General features: G+C 40.8%; 1 protein-coding gene across 14 annotated transcripts in view; it reads left to right on the top strand.

The window, feature by feature from the left end:
• Positions 1–14,988: 14,988 nt before the first annotated feature.
• LOC136427645 (rho-associated protein kinase 1-like) overlaps positions 14,989–24,629 on the top strand; it is a 59,433-nt gene continuing 49,792 nt past the window's right edge. For 11 of the 14 annotated variants that reach the window (XM_066416675.1, XM_066416684.1, XM_066416677.1 and 8 more), the window contains exon 1: positions 14,989–15,653. In XM_066416675.1, the coding sequence (XP_066272772.1) occupies positions 15,567–15,653 (87 nt within the window). In that variant the 5' untranslated portion in view covers positions 14,989–15,566. The remainder of the gene's footprint in view (positions 15,654–24,629) is intronic. The other 3 variants (XM_066416686.1, XM_066416685.1, XM_066416688.1) reach the window with 1 other exon arrangement.

Below are 24,629 nucleotides of genomic sequence, written 5' to 3'. Positions count from 1 at the left end.
GACCTAACAGTGTCCAGCAGTGACATAAAAAAATACACAGAGGCAGACAATAGAGCTGGATTAGCACCAACTTTTATGGGGGCAATTACCCTAATCCACTATTTAGAGTGTTTTGTAAACATTTCTCTATATTTTGAAATTTAGAAGAATCACATAGATATTTGCAAATTATTCTAAATAAAGATATTTTGTGCAGTCTCTTTCAAAATGTTTCTAAAACATCTAATTGGATTCAAATAAATTCAAATTTTCATATTCAATTTTGAAAAAAATTAGAACTATTGTCATGCAGATATTCTTTTATTCAAAATAATTCAAACTAATTACAAATATTATTTAAAAAAAACCTCTTGGTATCTTGGAAAGGACTCTACTCTACTTTTTTTAAAGCTAACATTTCTAACCCTGTTCTTGCTAACCTATGGTGTGACTCATACAGATATGGCACAATGGATATGTCCACAGCCAAGTCTTTTCTAAGATATAAGATGGAGTAATGAGTAAACTTCCATGAATACTGTATCTATCTCCCTGTGGTCAAGACTGATCAAATGGACTCTTTAGAAAAAGTCTGTTCTTGACTCCTGTGATGACTCCTGGACAGTGTTGTGACGTACCCTTTGTATCCTGACTGCATCAATGTTGTTGTTGATCATGTGCCTGTGCCCTGGGATGGGCATTTTTAACCGGTCCAGGAGGTCAAAGTCATGGACTCCAAGTGTCTGTACCTGTGTGAAACATGCACAAAGGTCAGAGTACTGAATCACCTTGTACTTTACCAGAAGGAACTAACAGGGATTGTTACATAGTAAGATGACCACACTATGATGTCTCAGAATGTGTAACATGGGGGGGGGGGGGGGGGGGCAACAGGTATACCAGCAACCGGCACATCCTTGGCTGGGTATGTTATGCCCCTATCACATATAGCCGACCATGGCCTCCCAACTAATCTCCAAGCAGATCTATAGGTTGCGAAGACCGCATCAAACTGGCAGAGGAAGTACGTTTTGTAGCCGTTTTGGGTTGGCCATGAGACTTGTGTTGGCTATAAAAACTCATTCTGCCAGTTGGATACGGTCTTTGCCAACCCGTAGGTCTGCTTGGAGGCTACTCCCAACCTCTCCATACTATGGTTGGAAGTTAGTTGTGGGCAAGGTCATGAACTCTAGATCTGGTTGAGAGGTGGTCGTCCAAGTTGACTTCTTGCCTTTGAAAGTTGTCTGAGCTGGCCAACTAAATTGTGAAAAGTCTTCTTCCCGGGATGCGATCAGAGAAGCGAACTGGAGCTAGAATAGTATGCACCCAGCGCCGACCTTGGTTGGGGAGTGACAGGGACCGAAGTCCTGGTGGGAAAGTCCTGAATGAGTGAAAGTGGCTTTTATACACACAAGCCACCGGGTAGTGTCACTCCCGAGCTACAATGAATGATGTTTTTTTTTCCTGTTCACGGTCAATTTCTCCCCAATCAAATTACTCCATTCATGCTGTCATTTTCTACATTGTACCTTGAATGCATAACAGACTGCTCAAATGCAAAATAATGACAAAATTTCTACACACGATGTGTTCCTCCAGAAATTACAACTCTAATTAAAGACTGTCACAGCGAGTGACAGTTTCCAGGGTGAACCATGAAAAACAGTTAACGTACCTTTCGAGTGATGTGACTCTTGAAGTCCTCCAAGGCCATGTCCATGTATAACGGCTCGGTAAACACCACATTGCTGTCAAGGTAGACTGATACCTCCCACACTAGAGAAACAACCATATGGGACATCTCGGTAAAACTGATTTTCTGAGTGATAGTCTTCCGTACACATTAAACTGGGAAAAGTTGTTCCCTGGGAACAACCATAACCATAAACCAATATAGATACTCCCTGCTGTCCTCTGCCAGGACTTTCAATTCAATTTTTAGCGAAGCCTGAGGGGCAAGCTTAATAGTATATTTTAGGCCCGATTTGCAAGAATTCCCAGAATTCCACAGGAATTTCAGGAATCCGTCCGGCCAACTCTGTGGATACCCTCCTGTCACTTGATACCTCATTAGCACGTCTGACATCCAGGCACTCAGCTGTTGATGACAGATGACCTACTTTACGTGGTGTCCGATTTCGTACTGTCCGGAGTGTGTCAGGGAGTTCACCGAATCTAGTATTCTAGCTTTGAAAAGGGTTTGCGCATCCCAGTTGATCTATTATCACAAGAACATGCTGAACATCATGCCTCCCACCAAAAAACCTCTGTGAAAACCAAAACTTGAGGAGATCCAAGCATATAAAGAAAGGCAAAGTTTTAAACGGAACGATATATAACTTGGGTTACCGCTTGGGCAGTCTACACTGAACGCCTTACGGGGAGGCGTGCGGTGTCGGAAAAACAACAGTAGCTCCTCGAAAACACATCCTACAGAGCTAGAATAACAACCAAAACGATCATAGGAGCCCCAGCATACCGATTTTCTAGACTTCCGGCCTAGTTTCTCACCCCACCTATCCAACAATGCCAGAGAAAAAAGACACTACAACGGGAGTGTACTCCGGCCTTTCCACATATGCTAGGAACTCCTCGAGTTACATGGTGCCTTTCTATATCTGCTTGGCAGATGCCTTTCTGATTTCTAAGTGCGTTTTGCACAATATTATGGCAGACCTAAGATCTAGAGTGCTACGTTGGTACTTTCCTTACAGTGAAGTAAGATCAATCCAGACACCTTCGCTATGGCAATGATTTTTAATTGCCACACTTATTCAATTTATTTATTTTACCAGGGTACATCTCAGATCTACGGATCTGCTTTTCAGATGACCCTGGGCACAAATATTAAAAATACAATCAGGGAAAAAACACAGGTATACAAGTATACAAATATACAAATATACAAGTATACAAATATACAGACTTTGAAAGCTAAATTGACCCCAATACCACATAAACTAATTAAGAGCCATGGGGAGTCCAACCATTCTACAGCCAGAAAACAAAGGCCACACTAAACAGACAGATATTATTTTACAATTGATTGAGGGCAAACACAGGACATACCTATGTCAGTGTTGCTATGTTCCGTAAGTCTTAGCTAAACATTTATTTTGAATCGCTGAAGAAAGATGTTGGAATGAAACGTCTGATACATGTATTTTTATATGGTAATGCAGTGATATAGATTGAGAAGTTGAGAACTTAGCGTCAGTAGTCATATGTTATATTGTTCATCATTATCTGTCCGTCCACTCTGTGTTACATGTACATGTACTTGCAATTAGCCTACAGGCAGGAATTTGCAATAAACTTTCTATTGTTTACTAACGAAAAAACATACTCGTGCTTTGTATTTGCACATAATCTGTAACTTTTGTACTGTATGATTTGAAGTTATGTCTGGCCCACTTGCATTTTGGCGGACATCTTTATGATCATACATTTAAGGTGCGGCTACGACAATACTTCATGTAATGCGATATCCTGATGATAGGTACATGTATCATAATGCTGAATATCTTTAAGAGCTGTTATTTGCAGTGTGAAGAGAGCCAGAAGTCAAGATGGTTAACATGCATTGTTAACAGTCCATGTATGCATCGTGTAAACGGTCCATCGTGTGTTCATTTGAAAGCATGCACTTCCAGGTTAAGAGATCAGAAAAGATTTATCTAAAAAAGGGTTACGTTTTGGAGTGAATATCAAGGCTAAACACTTATCCTAAACCTGAAAGCTAGATAAGTTGACACCGGCGTGACTGGTCGGTAGGGTGACTGGGGTCTAAGTAACTTGAGAAGTCCTGTAAAGTACTTATCATACTGCATCGAGAAACGAAACTCAGTCTCATATCTGGCCGGGTAGACTTAAGCATTGTTTCAGACTGAACTTTTACAAAATATTTTGTTACAGTTCTCGGTAGAGCTAACGTACAAATAGGGCTAAGTTTCCTACAACATGTACATACCTGGTGCGACTTTAGCGGCCATATTGTTGATTTCCGGTGTGTCTCAGAAATGGCGGGATGTCTACTCGACTTGTAAGGAAACAAAATTTCATGTCTTACAGGGAATAGCATCAGACGATCTAGTCGGACAAAATTTCGTATTCCCACTGAGTGATACGTTCACAGTGGCAAAAATTCGTTGGTCTTCAACCTTTACGTGTTCACGTGTGTCCTCTCACGGTTTCCTTGTAAATAATCAGAATGAAAATAACGACTTTTTCAGTGAGCTTCTGGAATACAACGAAACGTAAGTATGTTTATTTATATGATGTGCTTTACTAAATTACTGATATATATGCATTTCTCTATACATTAATCCTAGCTACAAAATCTACTTCATTTGGAGTGAGGCGTAGGTTCTACCAAGGAGGTTATATTCAACCAGCACCTTAATACATTGTTTTCATATAAAAAAATCCGAACTTAAACGAAAACAGGCCTTTCATAAAAATCTACTGGGGATAATCCTACAAGTTCAATGTCAGTTAAGACTCCAGTTGAATGAACTGATATCATGTTGTGGGACCTGTTGGCCAGTGTGAACAAGCGCCATGTGGCTCCATGGCTTGTGAAAGTACAAGCAAACTACCAGCTGATCTAGAATCTAGACTGAATCTATAAACACGCCTGTAGCATAAAAACAAATTGACAGCTAGCTAATACTGAACTGGCTTATTTTCGTTAATTTCACAGTAGAATATTAGAGGTGGCATATACTATAATGGCTAAACTTTGCAAACCGTGGCCACATTAACAAGACCCTGATTCCATTGAATAGTTCCATAGAATACTTTAAACCCTTCAAAAAGATGTATTTGTACGAAGCAATCTTGACGGAGAGGAAAAGCTAAATATTGTAGCAGTACGGAGTCGAGAAAATTCTCTTACCTGTTGCACTGAGGCTGGAGCTGACCTGAATGGTGACGCCGGGTGAACTATGCTAACCTCTCTGCAGTCATTGGTCAGCATAATTATGATGACATCATGTTGAAACTGTACCGCCAAATCGTGCCATTTCCTAGAACTATGTCTCAAATGCCATCCAGGAAACTCCAGGACTACAATTAGCTTTTACAACTTTATTACGGAATGTGATGTGTTTCACTGTTGTCAATCAATCTGAGGGAGATCGTATAATAATGTGTACTTCTGATCTTAGACGTGTGTGTGCTATATCTTGCAGTGTGTATTGTGCTTGTAGTTCTTCCTGTTTTATCAAATAATGTATAACAAAATATCACAAATATTTCTTTGAATACTCTCTCATCTGAATCTCAGGGATGATAGTTCATGATTGAGGTTGGACAGATTGATATTTTCAACAATGAAATGGCGACACCGAAGATCACTGAATAAGACTTGAAAATAAACAATCAATGGAATATCATGTAAAGACATGTAGCATGTGTGTATTGTAATTGTTATACAAACGCAATGCTTGTCGTGTTCGGAAACGTAAAAATTAGAATTATTTAGTCTACTGGAAGGACCCAATCCCTCAAGATTTAGTTTAACGTACAGTCTTAAGTATAACTGTAACTTTAGGAGCAATTGTCTATCTTTATTTCCCCTAAATCTGTACATATATTCAGACCAAACGGGCTCAAATTAGTAATAAATCGTACAGGTTGTCGTGTAGCCTCGGCACAATGCACTGTACAATCCTAGTTGGTTTTCCATGGTCCCCTTAGCTAGCCTCTGCTACTAGTGGTGGTGGGGGCTACAGACGAGAAACAGGGGTGACGACAACGTGACATCATGTACAGCCTAGACAAGGAAGGTATATATGGGTCACCAAAATATATAGAAACCTTACCGTTCAGTCAAGCAAGCCGGTTTCAACCAGACATTGCAACTTCCTAGCTTGATTCGAGTTTACAGGGGTACTTGTAGAATTTAGCAGCAACTTCTATTGCTGTAACTGCATATATAATTTTGGGCGCAATCTTTATAATGTAGTTCAGAAGATATTATATGGTGAAATCCATTCTTCCGTAGAAATTTGGCGCACAAAACCCCAAATGATCATACTATCCTGATACAGGTACTACAGAATCTAATATGAATATGTGCACTGTTTTGTCTGCCCAAAGGAACAAAAGTAAACCTTCAGATGACTTCTTTCGTAGTTTTTCAGTATCTAGCCTGCCCAGAGAAGAAAATACCTTGAGCGCTTATTCAAATATCAAGTTCACCAAAAAAATCACACACACACAAAAAAAAGTGAAGAAGTTTGCCAAACCTTTCGGTCACAAGCTGGTATACTGTCCTTGTTTTCTTATTGCAATTGTCTTTTTCCCAGAGGTCCATTGTGGGACTTTCCTGCTTCTCCAATCCTGTGGAAATCCCCAAAAGTCCACTACAAAAGAAGGGACGCCATCTTTTATGTCCATCGTTTTGATACTACCCTTATCGATATATGCACTGAAGCGGCGTAAGTGATCGTTGTATTTCAACCAGGGCTTATATAATACCATACTATCACCAAATCCTGAACATTGAATATTTGATAGAGCCCTGGTTGAAATCAAGTACAACAACCAGTTACACCGCCGCAGTACTAGTGTACTGACATATGAGTGCCCGCTGTACCGGTTTGTGCAGACTCAGTAAACGGATATTTTCTACAATATACATCGATTACAAATACTTAACGTTAATCACTTACTGAAAACTTGTAGAGATTAACTCCACATGGATAAGGACATTGGCATTAACATCGCATTTTTCGTCGTGACAGTGGATGAGCCTGAGGTATGGTAAAACGTACTGAGGTTCACAACAGACAAAAGCCGCGTTCGGGGGTTTCCCACTAGTCGGACCCTATGTGTACGTGTCACTAGTTACCGGTTTTTCCCGCCTTTGGAAAATTATAAACCGTCATTGGAATTTTGAAAAATGACGTCCCATTGGTGAACTTCAACCTCTGACACGGTAAAAACTAGACGAAAGTGTTTTCGTACACATGAAATGTCTAAGATAACTTGTGTTATATTTGAATACGTTATTCGTTTTACATGCACTCGCATCTGATCTTTATAGCGGAAATCCTAGGCAAGACTAAACTTGTCGAAGTCAACGGTTAAATGTTTGCATCCGAACATTGTTTGGAGTTCGCAAAATTAGGCTTTTAGTACGGAAACTTGTTAGCTAGCACAAATTGTAATATGTTTATCGTTTGATGGTCAACAAGCAAGAACTTCGGATACAACAATCACTGAAGGGGAAGTGTTTATTACTTTGTGTCACCGAAGTGTATAAAACATGTAACCTGTGCCACACACACTGAGATTTTGTTCGACATGTTTTGTGCAGAATGTGGAGACACCTTGACCATTTTAGAAATCTCTTAACAATGAGCTAAACTTTGACATTGGCCACAGTATGGCACCGGGTAAGTTACGGATACAATGTTTTCTACAAAGGTATAACTTGTAAGTATTTCAGAAGGAAGTTTGCTACCAGTCTGGAGGCGGGAGGTCATTTTCATGATCAGTGTATTTGTATACGTGATACGGTTAACCATACTCGTTCACCAGGACCCTTCCGCTCCACGTTACATCGCTCGCAGAAAGGGCCCTTTCTGCGAGCGATGTAACGTGGAGCGGAAGGGTCCTGGTGAACGAGGATGCGGTTAACTCGACATGTTCGGAATTATCCATATTACTTCTACGCAGGTTAATTCTTTTGTAGCCTCCTTCGCAGACTTCCTCAAACGGCGGCGTACTAGTATATATATATGGGGGGGGGGGGGGGGGTCAAGGTTCTCTAATGCCGGCAAGGGAGTTGTGTAGCCTTGCCGGCATTAGAGAACCTTGACCCCCCCCCCCCCCATATATACGCCGCCGTTATAGGAAGTCTGCGAAGGAGGCTAATCTAATTGTTTGTTCGCATGTATAGTTGTAGAAGACCTTTCGAAAGGCGCTGTACTTTTGTTGTGTCAATAAAGATTGTATGTATCAGCAAGCGGAACTAATGATTAATGGAGTAAAAAGACACCTTATCAGCACATAAGGTCATGTTGGCGTCAAAGCCCGAACTATACTCACTGGTATGACCTGTTATATAACACTATCCATTTGAATTAACAAGTTTGTGGTGCACTTGTGTGATATCTTGACCCCATCCTTTTATCGAATGGTTCAGTATGATTGTGGATGACATCATGTTGAAACTATGTGCCGCCAAATCGTGCCATCTCCTAGAATCACCGTTCCGTGTAAGACTCAAATTCCATGAAAGTAACTCGAGAGGACGACAGTTACCTTTTGTGAATGTATCATAGAAAATGTTAAGGATGTTCTTGATTGTTGTGAATCAACTGTGTATTGTGCTTGTACTTTTTTGTAGTTTTTTTTTTTCAGTGTGGCTATTGTGCTGTTTTTTAGTGTGGCTTCAAATAGAATAAAACAAAACATAACATAAAATGTTTCAGAGACAATTCTCTAAGCTGACTGGCAAAAACGACAGCTGTTGAGGTTGGAAAGATTAATATTTTCCACACAAAAATGTCGACACTGCACTCAAGATCACTGACACGACTTGACAATATACCAATGATACTCTTAATTATAATACAGTCAAACGGCTAAAGAATGTTATGTAAGAACATGTAGCATATACAGATAGAAATATCTGTATTTAGTGCCACTAAATCAGTGCAAATACTCCGGACCAAACGGGCTCAAATTAGTATCATACTGTATACCTGGGGTTGTGGGGTTACAGAAATGAAACAAGACTAAATACATGTGAAATAATCAGGTCTCCTTACAGGTCCATTGCAGCTTATAAGGCCTCCGCTTCTTGTATATTTACATCAAATAACGACTGCTGCAGTAACTGCACAGATCATTTGGGGCCCAATTCAAGTTCAGCCTTGTCAACCTTATGTGCCATCTACAGTATATTGTGAATGATTCATTCTACCAAAATTTGTACACAGCCCATATATCATACCATCCTATACATACATACATACATACATGCATGCATACTGAGTATGAACATGTGAGTGCTAGGTTTTTTCCTTATAGGGATGACTTCTGCCCTAGTTTTTTTTCTGTCTTGCCGACATAGAGAAGAAAATAGTAGGCGGTTTATTCAAGTATCAAGTTGACAAAAATATCCGCTCTCTCTAATCTTATCTATCCCTTAGTTTGAACTATTTGACCAAGGGGGACTCCAGAAGATCTAACGACCAGTTTCTTGTCTGTTTTCCCATAGTGGCATGCCTGTTCATTCTCTGATATTACCCTCCCATCCTTTATGTTGTCTACTTCTCTTTCTTCCCCCCTGAACGGTGCATTGCATTATAGTTTTGGCTAGTCCCGATGACCGTGACACGTGGCCGTGCCAATTCAGTTTTCTTTCATTTACTGTGGTTATTATTACTTTTCGATGGCAAATCGTAATAACAATACATATATAAATGTACGATACTGTTGTGCTTGTTTGCTTCTTTTCTGTTCATTAAGGTCGAGGGACTTTCCCACTTCCCCAATTCTGTGGAAATCCCCAAACGTTCAGGCTTCACAAAACACAACAAAGGATCGCCATATTTTCATCGTTTCTGCGCTAATATGATATCACGGAGACCTGATCTTTGAATTAGGACTGGAAATAATGGATGCATGTGCCTTTTGTGCACCCAACTTGAAGCTGTGCACCTAGATTTTGAAACTGGGTTTACCGGTGCACCTAGTTATTTGTGCAGTAGGTTACGGCGTATGTAAAAGTACCATAATTGTACACTAGTGAGTATACAGCATATTTTGGACATTCAAGTGTCAGAAAAAATGATAAAACCTTTGTTGTATTACTTATCTAAAATCTGGAAGCTACCTGTCATGCCTGTTGGAATTTCAGATTCAACCCTGAAGAGAGGCAGTATTAGGTGTGTCCCTATATCTAATGGACATTCTACTTCATGTTACTGTATGTTGTGCACCCAATTTTTTGGTGCACCTAAATTTTCGAGTTAGGTTCACTACTAAGTGCACCTAGATCTATTCCCCAAAATGAATTTCGAACACTGCCATCAGAATATTTAGTAGAGTGCTGGTTGAAAAAGAACTCGGAGGTACGCCATTTTGTGCAGACTTAGCCAACGAATGTCCTTCGCCAATTCAAACAAATATACGTCGATTAGGAAACAAATATTTAATCACTTACTGAAAACTGGTACAGATCGAGATGGGCAGCGGCATAATATCACGTTTTTTACTGTCGTCGTGTTCAACAGGTTTGGTAAAACGTACGGCTTACAGACTGAAAAGCGGCTCGGTTAGGGGATTCCCAATTACCTGTCAGTAACGGATTTACCCGCCATTGGAAAATTACAAACCGTCAGTGGAAGTTTGAATGATAGCTTCCTATATTGTTGAACTTCAACCTCTGACTTGTTGCAAAATGTAGTGTTTTCGTAGTAGTAGTCCACTGTGTTCTGCTGCTGCAGTAGTCGTGTTTTCGTGCTCGGATAATATAACTTATAATTATGTTATTAAAGGCACCCAGAGCACTTTATGTGGCTTCAAACTCAAATTAAAAAACTCCAGTTTTTAGCCATTTCTACACATAGTAAGTTTCAATAACACTATACCATTACATATCGATATTCAAGGAGCAAAGATGCGATGTCGCTGTGTGTTGAGCACTCAAAAAAAATCCAAGCGCTGTCAGCGCCGCCGTTTTTGTTCTCAAATTTTCCGACTTCTTGGAACGTGACGTCCCGTCGCCGGAACTTGCAGAGAACTGACCGTTCCAGTCGAACACAGGAATAACGCACAAGTACATGAGAGACGGACTTGGTAGTAGTTGGCAATGTGTTACGTAGGCTCCGTCCCCTTGAGTGCCCGAGATATTTTCTTTTTCATTTCGTTTTTTTCTTGGGTATTCATGTAGCCAATGCAGTGAGATATCTGTCCCAGATATGCATTGTCATTTCTGCTTGTCATTTCTGTCCCACTAGCGCTGTTTTTGACGGAGGTGTTCCAAATAGAACAGGGGGTTCTATATGGTGTTCGACGGGAACGGTCCATCACCGACGAAAAAACCGTTTTGAGTTCTGTTTCAATCTAATTACACTAGGCGCGTGAAACTAAAGGGGTCATTGTGTAGCTTATTTTCGCGTGGCTTTTGAGCGCTTGTGGCATGTAATCATCACGCAAATGTGGTAAACAGTGGCATTAAATGACAATTTCATAAAGATTACAGCAACTAGAATATTTCCTATTTTCAAGCCACATAAAATGTTCTGGATGCCTTTAACGTTCTTCGTGTTACATGCACTGGCATATATCCTTGGCAATACTTTAGAATTGTCGTCAGTGATAAAAGATTGCAACAGAATATTGTTTGAAGTGCCAAATCATATAAGAATGGATACTGGGCAATGTCTGTGACACTTTTTATCAAGTCAATTGCGCAATGGTGTTGTACATTGTTGGCTGGCAAATATGTACATTGTATATCATTAGATGGCTCACAAGCAAAAACACCGAATACAACAATCACTGAAGGGGAAGTGTTTATTACTTTGTTAGTCACCGAAGTGTATAAAACATGTCACCTGTGGCACACATATTTATTATGTTTAGCCATACCTAGTATGGCTCAACATATTGTTTTTGTTCATGTTCTTCTTCTCCTCCTGCCAAATCTTCAAATGGATTCAACTCCGCCATTTTTTAATCAACCGACCTGAAATTTGGCATGGAGGTAAAGAAGGCAAATACCATCAGGTGATTTTAAAATTGCTTTCAAACAGGCCTTAAAGGCACCCAGAGCACTTTATGTGGCTTCAAACTCAAATTAAAAAACTCCAGTTTTTAGCCATTTCTACACATAGTAAGTTTCAATAACACTATACCATTACATATCGATATTCAAGGAGCAAAGATGCGATGTCGCTGTGTGTTGAGCACTCAAAAAAAATCCAAGCGCTGTCAGCGCCGCCGTTTTTGTTCTCAAATTTTCCGACTTCTTGGAACGTGACGTCCCGTCGCCGGAACTTGCAGAGAACTGACCGTTCCAGTCGAACACAGGAATAACGCACAAGTACATGAGAGACGGACTTGGTAGTAGTTGGCAATGTGTTACGTAGGCTCCGTCCCCTTGAGTGCCCGAGATATTTTCTTTTTCATTTCGTTTTTTTCTTGGGTATTCATGTAGCCAATGCAGTGAGATATCTGTCCCAGATATGCATTGTCATTTCTGCTTGTCATTTCTGTCCCACTAGCGCTGTTTTTGACGGAGGTGTTCCAAATAGAACAGGGGGTTCTATATGGTGTTCGACGGGAACGGTCCATTACCGACGAAAAAACCGTTTTGAGTTCTGTTTCAATCTAATTACACTAGGCGCGTGAAACTAAAGGGGTCATTGTGTAGCTTATTTTCGCGTGGCTTTTGAGCGCTTGTGACATGTAATCATCACGCAAATGTGGTAAACAGTGGCATTAAATGACAATTTCATAAAGATTACAGCAACTAGAATATTTCCAATTTTCAAGCCACATAAAATGCTCTGGATGCCTTTAAAATCATTTTTATGGAGTTTTTTGGGGCATTTTTAGGCAATTTTTATATTTTTGGCTCCTGTGCCCTGGTATTACAAGCAAATGATCTGAAATTCAGCACAAGGGTGCCTTGAATATGTCCCTACAGGACTTCAATCACATTTCTGGTGTACATCACTTCAAAATGCTTCATTTGGCGGACTTTTGGACCAATTTTCAGACCAAAAATAGGCCAAAAGTGGTATCCCCGTTCCATGTTCTATTTGCTGCTGGCCAAGGAATCCATGTTCTATCTAAGGTTCCGGGCGTTCCATTTGCTACTGGCCAAAGAACATGTGTTCTATTTAGTTTACCTGAGGTCATATTGCAGGAACACACGCAAGTCTTTGCAGTAAGAAGCTCTTGGGGTCTCGCAGAACTCCTAGAAAGAATTTTTTTCACGGGTGATTTTGGAACAGTCAATTTATGCATCGGGAGGGAGATTGGCGAAGTATGATGCTCTCGCAAATGTTGCCTTTCTACATGCAGTTAATATTTTGATTTGCCCAGGTGTTATTTTGGGACAGCCCACTTCTTGCATGGGGAGGAGTATGGCTAAACATGCTGTATTTGCTCAGGGGCAAATGACGGCCTTTCTAGTTCGACATGTTTTGTGCACTAGAATGTCAACACCGGTACCTTTGACATTTTAGAAATTTCTTAACGATGAGGTGAACTTGACATTGGCCACAGAAAGTATTAAGTTGCAGACACAATGTTTTCTGAAAAGGTATAACTTGTAAGTGTCTCCAGTTTGTAGGCTCAGTGGAAGTCACCGCGTCAGTTTTCTTATCAGCCTGAAAGCGAACTAATGATTAATGGAGTAAAAGATACCAGCACACGGAAGCCATGTTGGCGTCAAGGTTGAAATATATATACTCACTGACATGACATGTTCAACACTCTCCATTTGACTTAACAAGGTTGTGGTGCACTATCTTGACGACCCCATCCTTTTATCGAGCGAGTGGCTAGTCTCTACCAGACTAACCGCGTCGGCTATAAGGAGACTATTTGCCAGGGGAGTTTGGCCATGGAGGGTTTCATTCGCAGGCGTAGTTATTGCATATTGGACCCTATCTACGTAGGCGACTCCCATCATACAATTCACTCTATTTGGCCGATTTCTACAATTTTCCCAGCGATCCGCGGGGCCTGGTGGAGGCTACGATTGGCTGAGGCGTGAATATTCCGTGGCCGTAAACTCGTTACAAATATTCCTTGCTAACACAGACATCTAGGACAAAGAACCCACCACACCTTTCGAAAAAGAGTAGGGGCATGCCCCGGTGTGCGATGGTCCAAAAACCTACAGTCGGCCGGACATGGGTTCGCCCTTAGTAATAGCCCCTGGCTAGTTGGGTAACCCTGGCAACATGGCGAACCAATAAATTAAATTAATTAAAATCTAGGACGCTTACCTCGTGTGAAATAGCTGGAATTCCCTGGAAAAATTGAAGGGACAGTAGTGAAATCGACCCATCTAATATCCTGACCCTTTTCACCATAGGCAACCTTGCCTATAATAATAGGATCGGGGAATCCCACGCGGAAAACCCCAAGTCAACCAGGTCAACCGTTCTTCGATGTGCGCATGTGTATGTGTCTACTATTGAACACCTGCAAGCCAATGAGGTGTATGTAGTTAATCATATCTGACAGTGTTTGAAATCTCAGGCCGCCAAACAAGCGCTTCTTTCTTAGGCTAAGGAAAAATAGTACTGAACATACATTTGTGACTTTTTAGGTTACCGCTTCACTCTAAATCACCGAACTAACAATCCCGGAATGGACAGGAAAGTCCCCTAAATGTGGGAAATGCTGACGAGTGTGCTAGATATCAAGTGCACGTGGTTACACTAGCAGTAGGAAAACGCGTAACTAAAACACACTTGTCGACATTGTAGCGATCTAGATACTGACCATTTGTCATCACATACCGGGGCCGCACATTCTGTCAGTGGTAGAAAGAGATCAACATTAAAAAGAGCCCGCCAAAACCCAAGCAGGTGTGGCTATTCAGAATACATAGCCATGACGCTATCACGTGATAGCCATAACGCTATCATGCGCTATTACGTCAGACTTGTAGTTGAGAAATGAACCAACAAGCCAGCCGGTTTATACTAGATATAACGTTAACGTTACCAGTAACTTACCATTGTCTTGGATCTGAACAATGCAAGAATATCAAATCAACAAATGTTTCTCTGTTTATTGAAAGCAAGTATGTTGAAAGATCACTCTTTTATTAGATCAGTAGATCAGGTTCCACCTTATGTTGATAGAAAAAAGGGAAGTTGATGTCAGGTTGTCAAATGGTAAATTCACCTGTCTCAGACTGCAGTTGGTGCTAAATCCGCACAGTTGCGCTTCTCACCGTACCTTGATATACCCCAGTTTCAGGTGGACATTTGTTAGTCTTGCCGCATTGAATCATGGGTCCTGGCTGAAGTTAGGATTGTGGTAACTGCTGGCAGCCATCTTGGCGGTTGGATGGCAGAAACGTCTGTTATGATGAGCCAAAGTTGAACACTTTTGCATCGATTCTTGACGGGGACAACTGGATTTTCAAGCAGAGAACTCACAAGAGACAAGGACTGTCACAGTATTTCTAGCTGAAGTTGCAAGTGTACCATCGTAGCATATTCCAGACGGAAAAGTTTGCGCCACCGCAAGTCGGTTTGGGCGGATCTGGAGGAAAGTCGAGTCGCACTTTTTTGAGTCATCTGGCATTGAAAATAGCGGAGCTGTCGGACTCTGACACGAAGTTCCTGTCACGGTTTCCAGTTTTACCGGCACCGTATGGTAACTAAAGGTCAAGACATGAGACATGCCGAGTTTTATAGTGAAATCTTTAAGTCTCTGGCTGCGGGCGCAGAGTTTGTGAGAGGTCCCTCCCCGTCCTGTTCTTCGATGAGCTTCTTCTGATTCAAGGGATCTGGAGTGTGAAGTAAAGCGGGGCCAAGTTTCAGCTTCCCAACTTTCCACCAGTTGCGGTTTGTACGAACACAGCCTCGGCGATGGAACTGCAACTGGATGACCGCCTTGCCCGGCTGGAACAGCGGGTTCGGGACTTGAAGTGCGAGATAAACATAGACGGCTTACTGGTAAGTTTGTGGAAAGAGAGTTCTGTAGACGTTGTTCTCTAGTGGGGAGGGGCAGTTTGTCAGCATAGTCCGGTATGTACTCTGCGGAATGCAGAGCTATATACACACTGGACTTGGACGCAAAACAATAACATCACGTTTTTTTAACCAGTTACCATTGGATGAATAGGCGAGCTGTGACTATTTCAAAAGAGTTTTGCATACGGGATGAGAGAATTCTTGTCGGATGACCGTTCTGTAAATATTTGGTTTTGCTGTGTTATGGACAACAGGCCACACGGCCCATCAGAGCTCGTGATAACATGACACCTCTGTTTGATAAGTCTCCACAAACCCAGGGAAAAAGTCGTCAGCTTTGGATTCCACTGCAGATTAGTTCTAGGCCTGAGGTTAGGTCGATGTCCAAGTGCAGGCTGGGTTGAACCTGAGACACTTGACAGAGAAGTCATTGTCTCCCCCTGGCCTGGGATGACATCATATATGTCAGTATTCACTCAGGGTAGAACACCAGGACTAGTGATGTCTGCCTTCACCAGCAAACACAAGCTGCCATTCAGTACAGGCAGATGTAGGCAAGTGTGAAGAACTCAGATATCATTAGGAAAAGTTTATTGAGAGAATAACAAATCATAACAACTAGACATAACCTGTTGAATTTTTAGTTTCATCCCCATTACTTTACTTTTGCCAAATCTGAGATGGTAACGTTACAGATTGAAGTGTTTCTTAAATAGCAAATCTTGAAGACTTGTGGTCTCTGATCTAATTTTCAATATACCATAATACTGTCACAGGTGGCACATTCAGTGTGATCACGCAAGGTCAGCAAGGGAAGGAACTGAATAATTCCCGATCCAAAATCACCAAAACAAGCTTTTGATAGGTGAACTTGTAGGAGACAGGATAACAAAGTATTCCCTGGAACTACTAGTACTAGTACAGTAGTTAAATCTACAATTATCATACTGACAAAGGGATGTGCTTGCCAGGTGTGTCATCAGTCTATAGATTCTGTAGTACAAAAACAACATTCTTTGTGGCGTAGTCCGAGTGATAACAATGCTGTTATGACTCACCCGATGTCTCTCTGGGTATGCATTACTTTCATCACGTCCCGGGGTTGGGGGAAGTGCCGTCCTATTTTAGGTTGTCTATGGCCAGATATAGTCTCGGAGATTCATTTACCCCATCCCCAAGGTATAAATATATATATGGTATGCAAATGATGGAAATGCCAGTTCCAGCTGCAGATCGTTTATGTGTAGGCTGGTCATAGAAGGCTGTAATTGTTGTCATTTCTAATCACCTAATGTGAAAATAACATACACACAGACAGTATCTTTTACCTTCGTGTGCTGGTGGATTTGCATAACCCATTCAAATAATCAGAAAGGACATGCCTGTTGAATCTCAATTCAGAGAAACATGATGTTTTAGTTGGAAAAGCACATCACCGCACAAGTTTCTTTCACTTCAATGGAGGACCACACAACTCATGAAACATTAACGCAAAGGTAGACACTCTCATTAATCTAGTTTTGACACTCTGTTATCAGTGACCATTCCTGTGGCACTCTGTTGCCATGTTACAGAATATGGAAGTTTTGAACAATGTTTTAGTACTTGTCACAGTAAAACGAAGCCAGGTTCTTCACAACTGCAAATAGTTTGGATACCTTTGTAAAGCTTTATAGTGCAATGATTACAGTGTTACTGGTATTGTTAAAAGCTTGTCACTTGTTGCAAAAAGGTACTGTCCAGAACGCAAGAGATGCTTCAGTTGTTGTGAATCTCATTCTCCTGCAATTTCACCTGCTGAAACAAGGCTGATGCACTTATGCATAATCAAGAAGCAGGTTTGCATCCAGCAGGGTCAAATATCATGTCAGACGAGGCTATGATTTCTACAGTATTATTTTACGGATGTTCGTTCTATAAAATTGTTGTATAAACCTACAGATGCTAATGATATATTGCCAGACAGTGTGTACCAAACTACTATCATGGACTAGGTAGGTAGGTATACCAAACAGACAACTAGGTCTTATTTGTTATTATTTTTCAATGATTTGGCTAATGGATAGATCGAATGAAGACGGTTTTTGCCTAGAAGGATTTGAATTACTTTATAGCCCTACATGTATCTACATAGCTTCTGTCCAATATTACTATTAGTCAGTGTGTCCCAATTTGGAATGTGATGTAACTTAATGCTGTGGTAGGACATAAAAGCTTTTTAGTTACACAGTATTCCCAATGCTGTACTTGTCAAGCCGCTTTTTATTCAAGGAATCAAAGTACAGGAAGCATCGTTCACTGCGTTATTGCCCTTGGGCATTATGGCACGCAATGTCAGACCCCACAGACTGTCTAACAGGGCCTTTTATTCTAGTCACCCCATACTAGTCATAGTCTTGTGATAAATCATGGTTTATGTTTGCTACGTTTAGTTTTAGTACTATGTGTAAGATAGTGATCATAGCCAGGAGCACATACACTAATACTGGGGAGTCAGAGAAATACTATTCCTCCAGTGATAGTTAGGGAAGAAAAGGTTAAGGTTCAGGTCCCTCAAGGGATCTGCAATTGATACAGTTCATCTTATATTTAGTGTATGGTGTAACAGGTTCTGCTGGAAATGGTGGGGTCAAAGTTCACTCATTCCAGTTGCAGTAGTAGACATGTACATTATAGACTGTAAATTGTTGTTCTGTGAGGCTTTAGTTTAAATGGTCATATCAGGGCTGTAAAGTAAACTAACAATACAGTAAAGTAAAACGTCCCGAAGGCGGTGCATGTTTTTATGTAATGATTCTGGAGAGGAGTAAATGAGCTGTAAAAACAAGTGTGCCACAGTTAAAGAGACAGTCTTTGAATGAATAAGTTGTTCGCAAGCCTGTTGCCTTTTTTTCTTAGTCAGTACAATGTATTTTGTGTTATAATTACATGAAACTTCAGTCTGTAATTGTTCTTTTATGATTCCGACTGCTGTTCAGCAATGTTCTTCTTCAACTTTTTCTTCATCTTTACTGCTTAGTCTCATATCTGAGATTATCAGCAGTTGCGCATGTTGATAGGGTATGTTAGTTTGTTAGGGAATCACTGGTCAGGACAGAGGTTGATCCTTGTTATTTTTAATAGAGACCTTTGGTTTACTATAACTTTGTATCATGGTACCTGATTATCAATGCTGATAAAAGGAACATTTTTCAGCACGTTAGAAACACAGAAATGCTGTAGTCAGTTCCAAATTTTTAGAGATTAGAGAGCTGGCACTTGTCAGGAGATGCCAAAGGTCAAAGGTGACTTGTTTTTTCTTCCATATAGGTGTGAGCCAACAGCTTGAACTGTTTCTGTTGCACTTTGTCCAGCTGGCAGGCATGTCTGACACCCATTTTTAATCCGAACGAAGATGGTAAAAAAATTTCATGTTCCATGTCATTCTAATATTTAAATTACAAGCTGAGTAGGTAAAACTATGCTACTATAACTCACTATAAAACCCTACTTGCTTGTAGTATACAGTAATATAGTGCAAAATGTCACAACTCATTACGCATGTAATAATATGCTTTTGCCCACCGTTTGAGATTTGAACACAACTCGCATCAACCGAATTGGTAAAAATTGTATCAAGCGAACTCTACTGTGAACAGGGGATAGATGTTGTTTACGTGAGTGAATATGTGAATGTCGTGATGTGTCCCTGACATGAATACTCCCAGAGTATCCTAATCCTGAGCGACAGGTCCGTATGACGTATGTACTTGGTATACACATACCAGGCATAATCTAAAGGCAACGGTTAGCCTCTTGTCCATGAAACTCAGTCAATCGCTACGGTATCTCATTATTTATTGGAATCAAGGTAGTCTGTAGCTGCAAGGAGGTTTAAATAGGAAGGAGAGAGTTCGCCTATTAACACCCACCGCGGCCTTTTGTCCTGCCCCAATAAATCCCGCTGAGTCGCATTGTCCGGCAGCCCCGGCGGCGCCGCTTTGGTGTCGCCCTGAGCCGCTAATTTTCCCGCCAGTTCCGATGCAAATGAGCCTAAAATGACGCCACGGCTGGCGAGAATCTCCGAGGGCCGCCGCGCTGAGGCGGACATGCCTGCAGTTTCCGAGGATTGCCTTATTTGGGGTGCGTACTAGAGCTGCGCAGTAGCCAGCAATGGCGGCCGGTTGAACTGGCGAATGTTTTGATACGTGAAACTCTGTTGTGCGACGAAAAATGGGCGAGTTACAGCATTTTTTGTGTGTTGCAAGGCTCGAAGCGAACATTTTAGAACAGAAACGTGCCCTCAAATGTTGTCGTTTTGTAGAAATTATGTGATTTATTCTGGATATGCCGATATATATTTTAGATGGTTGACGATGTGAAATTTCAATTTGTCAAACTTTCACAATCGGCATCGGGGCCATTTTTTTGGCATCGGGCCTACAATTCTCGGCTTCAACTGTGTTTTGTGCCTCTCTGCTGGCGAAGGAGGATCGATGAGGTACTGATATATGTGTGTAGAATCGGTAGAATCATGGTAGAATGTATCGAATTTTGTTCTCACAGCTGCCGAAAAGAAACGAGATATATGCCCTTATACCTAGGATCTTTGACACAGAATCTGTTCAAAAAGACTGACATATTACATGCAGAATGTAGCAGACGTATTAGTTCAGCACTTTGTTTGACCATGTAGTTTGTAGGGTGGATGTTGTAACGAAGATTAACCTTGTTTCAAGGCTGTTGAAATAAAATGGCCACAGGCTGTAACGTTAGTTGCAGCGCTTGAATTTTCTCCGATCGGCATCTCCGCTATCTACTTTTTCCCGATCATGATTTCTTAAAAGATTAATTCCTCAAAATAGCTAAAATTGAACTTACGACTGTCCCTCCACTAAAACTCCTAATCCCAGGGGCGCTCCAATTTGCAACTAAACAATGGAACAGATCGCTGGCGTGCCGCGCTGGCCGATTGAAATCAGGGCAATTGACACGTTTATGTCAATTACAGTTTTGACGCTTGCGGCCCACTGAGGACAAAAGGCAGTAATTTTAAACTCTCTCCTTCCTATTTAAACCTCCTTGGTAGCTGTAAGTATAGATCTACATAAAAATCAAAATCCATTTGTACGACCTTTTTGTGACTCATGATCTTGTAATCTATATAGGGTACAGAAACATATCAATGTTTTTTCTAAATACTCATCAAAGTTAACAAAAGCAGTGCTGTAACTTGAAGGTAACTCTAAAGGTATACAAATGTACTAAATACTGGTGACAATAGCGCGGGTGGGGGGGTCGTTATCCGTAGTTTGTTTTACCAGGTAGGCACGACAAGAATACAAGTTAAAGATAGAGATTACAAGCTTTCAAAAGTATATGATGCAGATGTAAGACATATACTGTCCCAAGTGTCTGCATGTGACATACATTCTGTGCCATTAGGCTACACCAAGTTAATTTCTTGGTTAACGGATTTTGAAAATAAATTTGAGCAAGAGGCACTCATTAAAACAGAAAGCTTGGGTGAAAACTTGCACCTGACCCTGTTCACTCCCTGAAACTGTATGCACCAAAGTACAAACTTTCCTCTGAGATTCTGTTTTCATGTTAATTTTCCAATATAGCATTTTTGCAAAAAATCTGTTAACCAAGAAATTTAAATGGTGTGGCCTAATTTCATGTTTTGGACAATGTAGTATACAGTATAGCTAGAAAAATGCATGAAAGATGCAACTGTGGTGACTGCATATTTACAAATTCTTACCTCATCTCAGTACTGGGTGTGTCTTTGAATTATGGTCCTTGGGGCTATCCTGTTCTGTCTGGGAAGGGGAATTCTTTTGTCTGTCTCTATAAAATCTCAATAAAACCCTGCCTTTTCATCGGGATGCTTTTCAAATTGAGTGGCTGTATAGTTTATATCAGACTTGGCTCAGGATCAAATAGAACAGGACGGTGCCATTCCAAGGTTTTCTTGGAAGGTAACGAAGATTTTGCATGTATACTTGTGTATGTATGTTGGGTAGAAGTCAGTGTTTCTCTTGGAAGGTGTTCCTGAGAGGATTGTGGCTGGTGGGAAGGACCAAAATCTTGCTATTTTTTTTTCAGTTTCAGATACTATATTATGAAGCCCATAATTTGAAGATGGCAATCATAGAATGATAGATTTACTTTTCCCAGATTCACTCCATATGACCTGTATCTACAGTTGCACAGAGACACTACCATTTATCACTAACAAGATCTTGTACCAAACTTTGTTTTGTTCCACCTTGAGACCGCCATAGGACCTCAGACGTCACACAAATCCTCCCAGGTAAGCAAACAGTGGCCCTGTCCGCTGGAGGAAGAGAAAATGGCTCAGTCACATCCCCAGCTGCGGTATGCAAATGCCACAGCCTCACAAAACCAACAGCTGGAAACTGGAGCTTGGAAGGCCATCATGGTTTGGGTGGGGACTCAGAATTCACACTTAGCTTCTCCCTCTCTTATATGAGCTTTCAACATCACAGAGAACCAAGCAGAGCCCTCTCCAATTAAGTTCCTAACCTAATTGTGAATACTTCATCATTATGAACATAGGCCAACGTTGGAATTCAGTAATGGTGGATGAGATGTCCTTGTGAGAAGGTTCATGTTGAGTACTTAGGTTTAACCCGTCAAGCTGTCTATAAACAACAGTGGTTAGGGACATGTAAGCCTTTTTACGAAAAGGTCAGACAATATGATGGCACTCAAGTATGATTCAATCAAAAGTAATAGTCATTACGTTTGATATAAGCAGGAAGATGGTAAAGATGCCAACGTCGTGTCTTGACTCTTGGGCGAGAAAGGACTGAATTGCCTTCTTCACTGCTAAATGGGGATCTAGATAAACTGAAAAGGCCAAACAGACCATGTATAGTGGCCTAGATTCAGCCATGCACAGCCAGCATGAAAAGATACAACAGTCCGTTATGACATCACTGTTGGTGGTTAGCACCAAGGGTTGAGTAAATATTAGTTAGAAGACATGGCAGCGGTCATGAGGACCTTGGAAATGCTGCAGAGTTTAGACGGTGAATGTTAAGCAGAGTTCGTGGGTGCTTGTGGCGTGCATTTTCTGTGAACTTCTCCATTATTTTGCAATGAGAAACTTGATATTATTATTTCAGATAAGTGGACACTACAGACTCAGTACTACTGCATTTTGGAGTGTGATTTGAAGATTGTTAACGTTTGTCAAAGGTTGATGTATGCAACCGTATTAGAAGATGCTGAGATACTGATATATACTAATATAGCTTGTTTGTGTTAGGAAGACGTATATAAGTAGTATAGAATAAACATTGTAAAAAGTCTATTTCTAACCCCCACCCAACGCTGTTTTTGTACTGTCCCTTTTCATGTAAGTTACCCACGAAAACAACCATAGTCTTTAGCACAACCTCCTGTGGGAAATCATTTTAAAAGCAAGAGGAACAGAATTTCACCCCGCTCTGGTCGTGAAGGAAGTCAGTTGGACCAGAACGACGGTCCTTTGTTCCTGAGTTTATTTTTGTCTGGCTCTTGACCTTCGGTGAATGTGAACTTGGCAGTTTACATCCAGAAGTTAGCTACTTGTCTCGGCATACTTAGTTTGGGTAAACTATCTCAGTTATTTCGGGCTTGGACTTAAGCAAGGGAATGGGTTGGATCGATATTGACTGATAGTTAGGGGTTGTCTAAATGTTATTAATATTGGTTTACTTTCCCAAATGAAAAAGTAATGACATTGCTCTGTCTGTCTCGATTTCAATCACCAATTTTTCACTAATACAGAAGGTAGGAGCCGCAGACGACAGTTATTTAGGATTATGGCATAGGTTTTAGATTGCAGATTGTTTGAATGGTCTGGCAGAGACGGAATATTTTTCTGAAATACATCTGATTAAATCAGAAATATAGTGTGTTATTTAAGATTATGGCATAGGTTTTAGATTGCAGATTGTTTGAATGGTCTGGCAGAGACGGAATATTTTTCTGAAAATTTTTATACATCTGATTAAATCAGAAATATTGTGCACTCCCCTGTATAACTAGCTGTCACTACGGTACTTGTTGCAGATCTCCCCCCTCTGAATTTGGACATAACACACCACCTCACTATGTTGACATCCAGTTCTCCAGTTAGTTTATGTTCAGTTCCCATGGGTATGTAAAGACCCTCCTGCCCACCTTGTTAGTAGCAGCATGCTGCCAGGATAGACCTTTGACTGTATGCAAATAACGGGGCCATCACATGACATAGGGACAACATTTTACAGGTCATGTGAGCATGTGAGGTGAAACTTGTGTTGGTAACTTGGTCTTAACACTTCCAGTTCCGTAATCTATAAAGCAAGAATCGTGTCAAGAAAAGTATGAATTTGTTTTTTTTCCAAAGGTCTCAGAGTCATACAAAAATACACTATGAACAGGGTATATTATTAGTGGTATAGTATTTAGAAAATATGACATGTAGTGACTGTTATTACATGGAAATGAAGGGCCGCAACAGTAATTGGCATATGTTGGATGTGTCTATATTGTAAGGTACAAACTGTCTATGTGTTATCTACCAAGTGTGTGGAGAATAGCTAGTGATAGGGTGGCAATAACTCAATGGGTTATTTGTGACCACAGCAGCTATAAATACCTGGAGTACTCTACCAGGTAACAAGTGTGTCAACAGTTTTTATTGAACGGGAACTCACTGGTTTCTTACCAACCAAAGGCCTCGGTATTGACCCTGTCCAGTAATATGACGCACCTGTACATGTCCTGTATCATTTATGGGAAGTTAGGGGGAGATCATTATATTTATCATATTTGGATGTACATTATATACTTGGATGAATACTGGAATCGAAAATTGGACTTGGGAAACTTCCTAACCTAATTGTCAAGGATGGCCATCATATTGCTAGACTATGCCGATGACTGTGATATATACATATATACTGATACTGTGATAGG

Source organism: Branchiostoma lanceolatum, chromosome 2 (genome assembly GCF_035083965.1).
Source record: "Branchiostoma lanceolatum isolate klBraLanc5 chromosome 2, klBraLanc5.hap2, whole genome shotgun sequence".
NCBI lineage: Eukaryota > Metazoa > Chordata > Leptocardii > Amphioxiformes > Branchiostomatidae > Branchiostoma > Branchiostoma lanceolatum.
This window is presented reverse-complemented; position numbering and strand designations above follow the sequence as displayed.